This window comes from Pleurodeles waltl, chromosome 7, assembly GCF_031143425.1.
Source record: "Pleurodeles waltl isolate 20211129_DDA chromosome 7, aPleWal1.hap1.20221129, whole genome shotgun sequence".
In the NCBI taxonomy this organism is placed as follows: Eukaryota; Metazoa; Chordata; class Amphibia; order Caudata; family Salamandridae; genus Pleurodeles; species Pleurodeles waltl.
This window is the reverse complement of record NC_090446.1, coordinates 531,969,814-531,984,148: the sequence shown is the minus strand read 5'-3', so window position 1 is coordinate 531,984,148 and position 14,335 is coordinate 531,969,814. Positions and strand designations below refer to the sequence as shown.

Genomic DNA, 14,335 nt, shown 5'->3' with positions numbered 1-14,335 from the left:
CCAGTGGCATTACTGCACACCAGTATTTGCATTACCATTGGCTTTCCAATAGTATAAAAATTGACTGACTCCATTTGGTGAAAATAATATTAGTTATGAGCTGATCTTAAGTAGGGTCAATGCCAGAAATCTGGTGCAACTTGCGGCATAGATTGGGTACAGTCACTGCACACCAGTGTAATGACAGAGGAGTGGTTTAGACCACTTGGTTCTTGCGCCTAAGTTCACACTTGTGTGGGTTTTTTATCTCAGTTTTGGTTATTACCAGTGAGATGTTTATATCCGTAGCAATATCTCTAACCCCCCGATTAGCACAAACCCAGGTGTTAAATAGCACAACGCTCTCGTAACATGTGATGCAAATACCAGATCAGCAGTAGTGTTTAGTGAAAACATGGAAGGATGTCCACGTGGCTGCCTGGCAGATGTCAACTACTGGGTGATCTGGTGATTAAATGGTCGTTAACTCTCAACAGAACTATTCTTGTCAGCCTAACAAAATCGTAAGTCTGACTTAAAACCTACAAGGATTCAAACTTCTGCCTTGCAGGTTACACACCCAACTATTTGCAGAGGACGTATATCTCACTGAGCCATTTTACAAGAATTGTAACTGTCACCTGCAGGTTACACAAGGATCTCTGCAACAGAAACCTTATTGCACGGAGCTCCAATACACAAAATCTAAGCCATTCACCACCATGTTATACGCAGGGCTTACCAGCCCACACACAAATCCATCGAGTCATTTCATGATGAATAAAGCCTTTTTCCAGAGATACCCCGCCCGACACACACAAACACACACACACACACACCTCTCTACTGATATGCTATCTGGAAACCTGCTGGATTCACAGAGATCTTTACAGCAGTGTTTTAATTCCTTAAACTGCCTTAACCCACCTTACCACTAAAATGCAGTTTAGTAAGCCAGAACAGTTTCACTATTGTGTCTATCAATGATGCCAATATCTTCTTGGGTTGAGTGTGTAAAAAATATAGTTCATAGATTGACTCTTATCGACTCTGCTGCTGACACCGCCCACCATGACTAAAACGCTAGCCCGATTTGTGGGTGCTGGAGTATGTTTTCCCATTTCCAGCGCTACCCCCACAATTAAAGTTGAATTGAGCATGCAAACTGTGTTGGGTACAAATTGTGCATCCTGTCCCGCCTGTGTGTGTTTTTTGTACACTGATAATGTCTGGTCACCTTTGTATCTCTGTTCATTGGTTGGGCAACACCTTCATCCCTTAAGGTTTTCAATCTCACCCCTAGTTGAAATAGGAGGCAGCAGGCAGCCTTGCTCCTCTTTGGACATCTGTGATCCAGGCTGTCTGCCACCAGGCCATACTGACCGCGTCAGCACCAAAGGCTGCCCATGGCTGAGCGGCTCGGTCCACAGTCTCGCTGGTCCTCCTACAGGAAAATGCTGTCATGTCGCTAAGTAACAGCATCATGGAGACAGCATAAAGTAAATCTCATATTGCAAATGACAGACTGATAGCTTGGGGCACTATATATGTGTTTTCTGCAAATGTGAAGCTGTTCGTTTGGGACAAATTAGTGCATTTGATGCATATAACACGTATATGGTTTGGGACACAAGTGTACTTTCTGCAAGTGATAAGTGTATTTATTGTTTTAACAACCCCATCTGCAGTATTATGATATGCTTTGTATGTGAACACTGTAATGTAGTAATTGTGATGCAGCAATGTGTTTAACGGAGCACTCTCTATTAGTGGAATGGAGTTCTCTGTTTCAGACAAATGTTAGTCTCTTTTTTTAAGTTTGTGTTCTATTTGGACCCCAAATACCATTTTTGGTCCTCTTGATACATTTCATTGTAATTCCCTTTGATATATTTTCCTCTAATGTCATTTTCTGTAAGATTATAGATGTCAATTGCCATGTGAGATCACTCCTAACATAACATCTCTTCATGAGTGCCCTGAATGTATGGTTTGCAGGCTCTGTAGTTTACAACGTAATTGCAAACCGGCCCAACTCTTAAGGTTTGACACCGCTGAATTAACAGGACCTCTCCGAGCCCTGATATTCCTGAAACGGCTTCCAGAAAGACAGCCCATATTATCCCACTTTGCTGAAATCCTTAGAATGAGCCGAATCTGAGACTGAATCTACAAAGTAGAACACTGAAGTGACTCTAATACAACAGGTTTAGCACTACACAAAACTCCTTAATAACTAAATAAACTTCTTCCAGAGTTAGGCACACAGTGTGTGCAAGAAATCATTCCAAAAGTTAACAATGATGTTTCATTTGTAGCTTTCAGAATTCACTGTAAGTAACTGATAACTTCGAGAGGTTTGTAATTTTTAACCCACAATCTGCACACTTTCTATATTAAATGTCATGACCAGGAAATGATGCTGTTTCAAACCTAGACGAGACCTATACAGCCAGTGGCCAACTTGGGTCTAAAGCTGCATGGTTTATATGACAGAGCCTCCATCATCCAGTCATATTTGACTATAGCCTTCCTGCTACATGACCTTGTTGTGTGTACTTGCCACTTCTCTGCTAACTCTGGTCTTAAGATTCCAATCACTGCCTCCCAAAAATGGAGCCTGGAGTCTCCTGTAGACACCAAATCCTGTTTCTCCCAGTGTAGGACTCTGCATTATTTCCTGTAGATACATTGGTGCCATGGCTTTCTGGCTTTAGCATTAGTGCTTATTTAATTCTTCAAAAATAAACGCATGGCCCTGCACTAGTAGGTCAATGCCATGGCAGTATAACCCACATCGAATCACTCCGTTCCCGCTACTGACTTGCTGTAAGCATTTGCTTGTACTGCATTATATTCCACGTGCCCATCTGAACTTGACCAGGTTTTCTCGCTACTTCCTAAGCTGCTTTTTTCAGTCAGCGGATCACTGCGTTCTCAAAATCAATACAGTTTAATAAATGAGGATCCGATACAGAGATGCTGTTAGCCAGGCCACCAATTGCTTGAATGCCGTTCCAGTCACCTGATCTAAAGAAATTATCTATCTCCCCGTATGCAAATTACTTTAGACCTGGGGCCCCTTTAGCGCTGGATGGTAATGGAATAGCCTCTGAATTCCAGAAGTGCTAAGATAGGCGGAGATTCCAAACTGGGAATTTCCTCCACCATACCTGCAAATGAGGCAATTCCACTGGTGATTTGTATGCAGTTGCTACACATTTTCTCGGAAATTGATGGATTTTTCATTACCACACAATTCTGAATGAGGCCTGTGGCCTATTACTCAGCACTTAACCTTCCGACTAAATGTTATTTCTTCCTTTCTACTTTTATGTCTGTGCCTTTCAAGAGGGCAATGCTTACTTCACGAGGATATCTTGATAAAATATGTGTGCATTTGTGTCATAAATAAGGCACCAACAGATTATGGCCATGTAAAAGAATGATTTTAAAAATAACTTTTATGGTGTCATTGCATGCAGCACATAATACAATGCCAAAGCCTTTCCCAGAACACTTCTTATCTCTATGACGTACCCACAATCACTCTACAAAAACATTTATTTACAACATCAAGAGTAGACACCCCTTTGCAGCACATAGGCTATTTGGTAAGTGAATTTCGCAGGCAGTTAATAAACTCATTGCCCAAAGACTTAAAGAAAATTTTCAATTGGGCATTTATGTAGCATATTAAATTGTTTTCTCCATGATCATCTTGTCAAGTGTTTTCATTATCTCTCCATGGATTCATGGATTATCTTTTATTTTCCTTTTCTTTGAAATTAAATTCTCAGCAAGTAAGAGTTTGCACCAGAATCGGGATTCCAGTCACTTGCAGAGAAACATTTATGGTATTGAATCCATTATGGTGTTAAGGTCTTGTCCAAGCAGCTGCTCTTAAAAGCACTACTTCTAGCAGAAGGGGTGGAGAATCCATTATACCAACTGTGTAGTCTCTTAAAACAGCCTGCGGGTACATTTGTAGAGAGTTCTTTGTAGTACATCATGATGATAGCTAGTGTTTTTTAAGTCTGTGACTGTGTACTCTCATTGGCCAGATTGCGGTTTTCTTGGTGGATACAGAAGGCTCCCTGGACATTGCAGGCAACAAAGAGCTCACCGTGAAGATGTCTGCACTGAGCATGCTGCTCAGCTCCCATCTGGTGAGTAGAGAAAGAAGTGGCATGAACATGGCTTCCTCACAGCCTGCATTGTGCTTTCATTGCCAGAGATGATACTGCGATCTACAATCTCATTCTCAGGTACTGGGTCACTATTTTACATGCATTATATTGCATGAAAAAAATGATATCCTCTATATCAACCTAACCACTACATTACAAGATGAGTATAGTTTAAGTAGATATGTAGTTAAGAATGGTAGAAATATACGGCCAGATGTACGAACATCAGTGTTTGCGACTCACAATTTGCAGTTTTTTTTGCAAGTCGCAAACACTGATGTACAACAGTGTCTGTGACACTTTGTGATTCCCAAATGGGTCGCATGGAACCCGCCTCATTAATATTCATGAGGCCGGTGGCAATTTGAGAGCCATTGGAAATGGCCAGCTCTCACGTGGGGGGTGGCCTGCTGAGGTCAGCAGATCACCATGTCTGTGACTACTTTTTAAACAAAGCAGTTTTTTTTAAAGCAGGCCTTTTTCCTGAAAGGAAAACTGGATACATTTCAAAACTAAAAATGAAAAGTGTTCTTTTAATTTTTTTAGAGTGTTCAGTGGCCAATGGGACCACTGCCTGCTTTGAAAAAATGATGTTGCCTCCATTTAGAAAGGGGAAGGCATCCCTTGGGGACCCCTTCCCATTTGCGAATGGGTTACCATCTCCTTCAAAGAGTCGGTAAAGTATGAATGTTTTTTGCAACTGCATTCCAAGTTGCAAATCATTCGTACATACCAGTGCAACTCACTATTAGGAAGGGACACCCTTTACATGCCCCTTCCTAATACCGAATCGCAAAAGCAAAATGTGAGTCAGTAACAAGTTACAGACTCACATTTTGCATTTGGATGTGAAATATTTGTTGGTCGATGTTAACTACCTCAGCATAGTGTCATACAACCATTCGAGAAGGCGTTAATTTACTATTGCTAAATTCTTGACCAACTTTTTTTTTAATGAAAAAGTCACCTGTATTGCACCAGGTTAAACAATTTAGTGAAAACAATGTTACGTAGATTAAGTCCCGTGGAGGAACCCAAAAGGCTACTATATTGCCTCTTAAGTCCACTGGTTGCCTGATTTACAAATGGGTGGACGTTTACTGTAGCTTGACCCGAGTCTTGTCTAGCTGTGGTCCCTGGCACTTAATAGTTCAATCTTGTCTTAGTAGACCTAGTTATCTTAATCTTGTTTACTGCTGCCAAATGTGTCTTGGAGGAGTTTCCGTCTGTCTTCTATCAATGGCCTGGTTTAGCCACCCTCTTTCTTTAATTTTGAAAGCAGTAAGGTCATAATTTTCATCATCTGGGGTGCCATACAGTTAGTTAGGCCTTTGTAAGAACTGTTAAGAGTTTGGAACCTGAGACACTGTTCAAAGGTGATTCATTCATGATACTCATTGACGAAACACTGATGAGGGAGACCCATTAGCCACATATGTCTTTTTTTTTTTTTTTAGGTGTAGCATAGCAGCACGCAAGCTGTTGGTATCTATGTGGGCTTTTAACCATGGCCACCTCACGCCCATCACGTTCACTCGTTCGTGGGCTTGCCTTTCAAAAATCCTTTGACATTGGTAAATGCTTTACGTTTGTCCCACTTTGGGGCGGTTTTGTTACCGCCTTGGAGAGCGACCCGGTTACATGAATAGTTGCACCTTTTCGATATATGCGACTGCGAGTGAACTTCTTTCTCCTTTTGTGTCTCCATCACCCTCATGGCGGCCGTGGCACTTTGAATTGACTTGCTTATGTCAGCTGTTCCACTCTACATTTTATTAACTGGTTCTGCTCTGGTTCTTTTAAAAAAAAAAAAGTAATTTCCTGAGGAATACTGTGAAGCACCAGCTCTGTGCAACCAAACTCAGTACGTTTGTGCCACCGAGACTGATGCCACCAGTTGGAAAATCTACCTGTAATTTTTTGACAGTTCAGAGCTTTGGGAGTCTTCAGGCAAACCTCACCATTTGTGGCTTGTAATGTTGAACCCTTGTGCTTGGCCTTATTGGAAATCTGCATGGTTAATAGTATTTAGAAGAAAGTCAAGTTATTGAATGTGATGTGGAAATTTTCACTGATGTCCCTTCCTGTCAATGATTGGCTGATCGACAGATAAGTCCCTTCACCACTGAGCCATTTTAATAGTTAGTTAGCAATATCAAGCCAAAAATTAGGGTTGCAATACATTTTGGCAACATGAAGGGTCACCCAGGCCAATTTCACTCCTGCTACAACAACATAAGTCCTGTTTAGTGACACACTTGGCTTTGCTGTTTTGTTAAAATTATATTCCCATCTGTCTGCAGACCATGTGTAAAGATAGACCATACATATGAATTGAAGATGGGCCTGCTTAGTTGTCTTGATTCGTGCCCCTTCCTAACACTGGAAAAATCACAGTGGACTGTAATTAGTTGGAGCAAAAAGGCCTCTTTTCAGAGCCTGCTAAAAAAGGGAGAAGCTATTTTCTGTATTCACCTGTGGTTCATCATAGGTTTTATATTTACCACTCATAAACTTTCTTCTGGTTTCTTGTAGATTTTCAATGTTTCTTGCAGCTTAAAGGAGCCAGAGCTGGAGTACCTAGAGGTGAGCTTCTTGTATTTATCTACATGTTGTGTATATACTACCATCAAACTAGCTGACCATTCTTTTCATGTGGTGGACCCTGAGATCTGAATCACATGTATGCATTTGGGCTTGTGCATCTGTGAAAGGTGCTGAAGTAATGGTGTAAGTCTCTAGTTTAGTATATGCAGTTGGTCCATGTGTCCCAAATCTGCTCAGAGGGATGAAGAAAAGCTGATGTAGAATTATGCCAAAGAGAGATCACTAAAACCATCCTGCTAGTCCTCGCCTAGGAGATGGTGTTGGATGCCACCTGTAGGAAAGTACCATCTTGCCTGGCATGTTACCCCCATATTTCACTGTATATATGTTGTTTTAGTTGTATGTGTCACTGGGACCCTGCCAGCCAGGGCCCCAGTGCTCATTAGTGTGCCCTGTATGTGTTAACTGTGGGATGACTAACTGTCTCACTGAGGCTCTGCTAATCAGAACCTCAGTGGTTATGCTCTCTCATTTCTTTCCAAATTGTCACTAACAGGCTAGTGACCAATTTTACCAATTTACATTGGCATACTGGAACACCCTTATAATTCCCTAGTATATGGTACTGAGGTACCCAGGGTATTGGGGTTCCAGGAGATCCCCATGGGCTGCAGCATTTCTTTTGCCACCCATAGGGAGCTCTAACAATTCTTACACAGGCCTGCCACTGCAGCCTGAGTGAAATAACGTCCACGTTATTTCACAGCCATTTTACACTGCACTTAAGTAACTTATAAGTCACTTATATGTCTAACCTTTACCTAGTAAAGGTTGGGTGCTAAGTTACTTAGTGTGTGGGCACCCTGGCACTAGCCAAGGTGCCCCCACATTGTCCAGGGCCAATTCCCCGGACTTTGTGAGTGCGGGGACACCATTACACATGTGCACTACATATAGGTCACTACCTATGTGTAGCTTCACAATGGTAACTCCGAATATGGCCATGTAACATGTCTAAGATCATGGAATTGCCCCACCAATGCCATCCTGGTATTGGGGAGACAATCCCATGATTCCCCGGGTCTCTAGCACAGACCCGGGTACTGCCAATCTGCCTTTCCCGGGGTTTCACTGCAGCTGCTGCTGCCAGCCCCTCAGACAGGTTTCTGCCCTCCTGGGGTCCAGCCAGGCTTGACCCAGGAAGGCAGAACAAAGGACTTCCTCAGAGAGAGGGTGTTACACCCTCTCCCTTTGGAATAAGGTGTCAGGGCTGGGGAGGAGTAGCCTCCCCCAGCCTCTGGAAATGCTTTGATGGGCACAGATGGTGCCCATCTCTGCATAAGCCAGTCTACACCGTTTCAGGGATCCCTCAGCCCTGCTCTGGCGTGAAACTGGACAAAGGAAAGGGGAGTGACCACTCCCCTGACCTGCACCTCCCTTGGGAGGTGCACAGAGCTCCTCCAGTGTGCTCCAGACCTCTGCCATCTTGGAAACAGAGGTGCTGCTGGCACACTGGACTGCTCTGAGTGGCCAGGGCCAGCAGGTGACGTCAGAGACTCCTTCTGATAGGCTCCTTCAGGTGTTGCTAGCCTATCCTCTCTCCTAAGTAGCCAAACCCTCTTTTCTGGCTATTTAGGGTCTCTGCTTTGGGGAATTCCTTAGATGACGAATGCAAGAGCTCATCAGAGTTCCTCTGCATCTCTCTCTTCACCTTCTGCCAAGGAATCGACTGCTGACCGCGCTGGAAGCCTGCAAAACTGCAACAAAGTAGCAACGACGACTACTGCGACACTGTAACGCTGATCCAGCCGCCTTCTCGACTGTTTTCCTGGTGGTGCATGCTGTGGGGGTAGTCTGCCTCCTCTCTGCACTAGAATCTCCAAAGAAATCTCCCGTGGGTCGACGGAATCTTCCCCCTGCAACCGCAGGCACCAAAGAACTGCATCACCGGTCCTCTGGGTCTCCTCTCAGCACGACGAGCGAGGTCCCTTGAACTCAGCAACTCTGTCCAAGTGACTCCCACAGTCCAGTGACTCTTCAGTTCAAGTTTGGTGGAGGTAAGTCCTTGCCTCCCCACGCCAGACTGCATTGCTGGGAACCGCGTGTTTTGCAGCTACTCCGGCTCCTGTGCACTCCACGAAGATTTCCTTTGTGCACAGCCAAGCCTGGGTCCACGGCACTCTAACCTGCATCGCACGACCTCCTGAGTTGTCCTCCGGCGGCGTGGGACTCTCTTGTGCAACTTCGGGTGAGCACCGTTTCACTCCACTTCGTAGTGCCTGTTCCGGCACTTCTGCGGGTGCTGCCTGCTTCTGAGAGGGCTCCTTGTCTTGCTGGGCGCCCCCTCTGTCCCCTGACGCAATTGGTGACATCCTGGTCCCTCCTGGGCCACAGCAGCATCCTAAAACCCTAACCGCGACCCTTGCAGCTAGTAAGGCTTGTTTGAGGTCTTTCTGCGGGAAAACACTTCTGCACGACTCTTCACGACGTGGGACATCCATCCTCCAAAGGGGAAGTTTCTAGCCCTTGTCGTTCATGCAGAATCCTCAGCTTCTACCATCCGGTGGCAGCTTCTTTGCATCCACAGCTGGCATTTCCTGGGCATCTGCCCACTCCCAACTTGATCGTGACCTTTGGACTTGGTCCCCTTGTTCCACAGGTACCCTCGTCTGGAAATCCATTGTTGTTGCATTGCTGGTGTTGGTCTTTCCTGCAGAATTCCCCTATCACGACTTCTGTGCTCTTTGGGGAACTTAGGTGCACTTTACACCCACTTTTCAGGGTCTTGGGGTGGGCTATTTTTCTAACCCTCACTGTTTTCTTACAGTCCCAGCGACCCTCTACGGGGGCACATAGGTTTGGGGTCCATTCGTGGTTCGCATTCCACTTCTAGAGTATATGGTTTGTGTTGCCCCTATCCCTATGTGCCCCCTTTGCATTCTATTGTGACTATACATTGTTTGCACTGTTTTCTATTGCTATTACTGCACATTTTGGTATTGTGTACATATATCCTGTGTATATTTGCTATCCTCATACTGAGGGTACTCACTGAGATACTTTTGGCATATTGTCATAAAAATAAAGTACCTTTATTTTTAGTATATCTGTGTATTGTGTTTTCTTATGATATTGTGCATAAGACACTAGTGGTACTGTAGGAGCTTCACTCGTCTCCTAGTTCAGCCTAAGCTGCTCTGCTAAGCTACCTTTTCTATCAGCCTAAGCTGCTAGACACCCCTCTACACTAATAAGGGATACCTGGGCCAGGTGCAAGGTGTAAGTACCCCTTGGTACTCACTACAAGCCAGTCCAGCCTCCTACACCACCCTGCTCTCTCCCGAAGTGGATGGGTGAATTTTCCCATGCCCATGATCAGTAGGCACATAGGGCCAGATGTCTCATCACGGCCCTTTGCGATTCGGAAATAGCGATTTTTAAGAAATCGCTATTTCCGACTTGCAAAGTGCCATGTATCACATTTGCGATTCGGAAATAGCGATCTCTTAAAAATCCCAAATGCTATTACTGAATCGCAAATTGCGATACCGGCCCCATTCGCAGCTATGGGCCTGTTGGCCCATATCTGCGAATTTTTTGCATTTCCAAAATTGCGATTTCTGAACCAGAAATCGCAATTTTGGAAATGCAAAACCCCAGGGTGCTGGGGGGCTAAGGCCCCCTCTGCTGCACCCCAAAAAAATTTAGGGGGACATGTTAGGTGCACACATGCCAAAAGGGCATGTGTGCTTTACATGTACAATTTAAAAATGCATTTTAAATGCATTTTTAAATTTTGCACATGGTTACCACCAAGTTCAACCTGGTGGTAATTAGCGATTCCTAAATGCCAAAATCGCATTTAGGAATTGCTTCATACATGTGCTAAGAAATCGCAAATAAGGAATCCTTATTTGCGATTTCTTATTTAGAGAGTCGCAATTTGCGACTCTCTAAACAGGGTTGCAATTTTAAGCGAATAGCGATTCCTTAAAATTGCGTTCAGAATGTATTTCATACATTCTGAACTGGCATTTTGCATTCGCAAACGGGCATTCGCACCATTTGCGAATGCAAAATGCTTTCATACATCTGGCCCTTAGACTTGATAGGATGGCCGTCTGAAATCATATTGGACCTGTCACCTAGAGTACAGTGCACTGATCCTGGCTCCCTAACAGCCTCGCTATAAATGTAATGCCCATGACTGAAGCAGTACAATGGAAACCGTACCCATCTCAACTCGTTTCTGAGCACCTTTGGGGTTACGCGCATTATCCAAGCCATTCCATTATCCCTTCCTTTACCACAGTTATATTCTCTGCTGACAGTGGCAGAAGAAGTCCTGTGTAGACAAGAGGTTTACAGCATCGTACTGAGCAACCTGCTGTTTTTCAGGAATATAAACCAGCATTGGCACTGCCAATAGGTCTGGCTTCAAAGGAATTTTGTATGGCAATATGAAGCATTACAAGTAAATAGCATACAAATGGATATGTATTTGTGTGGAAGCAAAGAACTGCTGAAAAAGGTAGGTGTACGTGAAGGGTCAGGTGCAGTTGCACTGTCAAGCTATACCTAAAAATCTATGTAAATTAAAGACCGTCCTCCTCCCAATTCTACTACTGCCAGAGAAAAACAACATAGATTATCTAGTTATATAAGACATAGCATTACCACCCTCTTGTTCCCTTTACTTACAGTGGTACCTACAGTGGAGGGTACAGCTCTGTATTCCATTAGGCAGAACTAGGAGCGACCGAACTTTTGTATGCAAGCAGGATAGGCTAAAGAGTGGAGGCTATCCGTGCGCAAAGTTTGCGGCGGGTGTCTGCCCTACCGTCTCTGTGTCAGGAAAGAGAAGGTGCTATTCATGTACAGATCACCTACTATTTTTAAGGACATATTACCTATGGCCCCACACAGGAGCGTATATACAGCTTTGCATAGAGTGCAAAATGTCAGATTTTGTTTAATGCAAAATACCTGTAATTTCGTGAAATTGTGTCTACTACAAAAAATGCCTTCTACTGGTACATCGAGTAACATTTCTCTGTAAGGCTAGCGTAGGAAAGTCACATCAGACACCACCAGGAAGCTGTTTTGAGGGCTAAAATCAGGCAATTTTTTTGTTATACAAAATGGCAAAATTTTGCATACTTCACACAATAAAAAATTCAGAAGTTATTCGAGATTATAATATTGCACAGCTCTAACATTAGCACAGTGTTGAGGTGCTCAGTTTACAAGCTGCAGGCTCTGCATAGGTGATCAGTAACCGGATGATCCTTTTCGGGTTAAAGAATTCAAAGAAAGCATCATGGGAAAGCTGACATTATACCACATGATTATGAATGTGGTGTTTCATTTTCAATGTCCTCTCATTCTGAAGCTATCACCGAGATAAGAGTCGTGTGTTCTAGGTCTATTTCTTCACAAGGTACTATCCACACTAGGCTACCCATTACCTGACTCCCTGTAGCCAATAGTCTGCACCCCTAACTTTTGTGTAATTGACACATTTAAATTTAAATGTTTGAGAAACTTAACTACTTTTGGCTTGTCACCATTTGACTGTAAAGTTACTCAAAAGTGTGGACTTACATCTCCATCCCCTGAAAGGTAGCTAAGTGACCACAAGAGGCAGGAGGTAACGTGGTAGAATCATTGCATGGACCTCTGGCTCAAGTATGGAGTCTTCCTCCGCGCCCCTGTACTACTGGAGAATCACATTAACAGTTTGGTGCCCAAAGCCCTGAGCCTAGGCACTCTAGAAGCTGGATCTGTCCTGCTGGCAGTCCAGTGAGCCCAGATTGTAAGTAGATGTCTGCTTTGGGTACGCTAAGCCCAGCAGAGGGTTGATAGCCTTATTTTAGCCCCAAAGTTTCCACAAGATGCTGCTCCACGTCAGTGTCAGAGTCAGAAGCCAATCAAATCCAACTAGAGCAATGGGATGCTTCCCTGTCCAACTCTTCAGTGCCCATGTGCATGCCTGGTCATTTAGGAGCGCCTCCGTGCTGCAGGGGACCAGCAGCTGGCTTTGGCACTTCTTCTCTCCGTGCCATCTCGAACAATATTCTCTCCTAGAACTCCCTTGACCCAGAAAATACCCCCGGCATCTCTCCACGGAGTCACCCAACCATTCCCATTCACACATCACACAGGCTGACAGCCAGTGACTGCCGAGCAGACTTTCCTCTTCCCTACTGTTGTTAGTGGAACCTGCAGCTATCAGATTCCCTAGGCGCCATGTCGCTGACCTGCATTTACAGCACCAGCGGGAGATGGCATTCAGGGAACTCCTGCCCTCCTAAGCGGGCTCTCGGCTGTGACATGGTGCGAGTGCATGGACCAAGCACCCTGTAAAAGTAGAGGCTTTCATTACAGGTAGGGAAATGTCATTCTGCCAACACGTTGTTAATTAACTGAAAAAATCCTTCCACCAAGTTGTTGTTGTAGAAACTCTTTAAAAAATCCCAGTGAAGTAATGGTGTGAACAGACACAAAAACCACTTCTGTTGTTTGCGAAGTCTCACTTAATTTTGGTGCAATTTCATACGGAGCTGGATAAACCTTTTGAATGGACATGTATGAAGCGAGCTCAGATGTAATGAAAAACAATGGAGGGGGACAAAAACAAAGATTGAATCTAAGACAGAAAGAATAACGAGCTCCGACAAAGGTAATAGGCCTGGCCTTTACTGCTAGAACATTTGTGGTGCAACTTTATAGCTACTTGATTTATGCTACAAGCCACGAAGGTGGCCTTTATAAGCCTAAAATGAAGTGTAAGAAGCATATGCAAAAAAAAGAAGGCATGCCACCTATAGCATAATATCTGTTATTTAAAATGATTAGAAACAGAAACAACCCAAATTATTAATGATATGATATGTGCGATTCAGGAGGATCATAACATCACTGATGATAAAAAAAAATGTTGCAATATTTGACCATTCTTGCTAAAAGTGACAAAAAGCTAAACATTAAACTGCTTGGCGGTGCAACAATCTCACACTTCTAATTAGTTCTGCAAAGAAATATACTGCACATATTTACATATGGCTGCTTCCAGAAACAACAACTTTCACAATAACCACCTTTGAAGTTTGCTATTACAAGGATGAACAAAAAAAAGTCAAGTAATGCTGGGACATTCACGCACTTTTGCTGCCTAATCAAATGCCAGGCTGCTGTGCACAAGCAAAAAACATCTCTCAACATAATTGTCAGTGTGATTGACATATTTGCCTTGTGGGATAATCCATGAAAAAGAAGACTCTAACAAACAAGTCAATAACTAAGGAGAGCTGACCTTTCCCACACTGTATTTATGCATTCCCGTGGACTGACCCAGAATTTCATTGATACTTTCACAAACCAATGGCTAAGGAAAAGTGGCCTGGTGCCCCTTGCAATATGTACTGCGATTATGTTACCTTGGCGGGACTAGCCCAGACCTAAAAAGTAATGAGCTGTTCTATTTCATGACACTTAAATAAGAAGAAAACCTGAATGTTTGTCTATAATTACTGGGTCTCGTTCCACAAGCTTCTGACAAAGGAACTCCATGGACATTGCAGTCGCCTCCTACAACATATTGTTTAAATACTAGCATG

General features: G+C 43.7%; 1 protein-coding gene across 5 annotated transcripts in view; it reads left to right on the top strand.

The window, feature by feature from the left end:
* Positions 1–14,335, top strand: part of LOC138304297 (RING finger protein 112-like) — a 333,811-nt gene that overhangs the window by 192,672 nt on the left and 126,804 nt on the right. For all 5 annotated transcript variants that reach the window (XM_069244246.1, XM_069244245.1, XM_069244247.1 and 2 more), the window contains 2 exons: positions 4,044–4,148; positions 6,705–6,755. In XM_069244246.1, the coding sequence (XP_069100347.1) occupies positions 4,044–4,148; positions 6,705–6,755 (156 nt within the window). The remainder of the gene's footprint in view (positions 1–4,043; positions 4,149–6,704; positions 6,756–14,335) is intronic.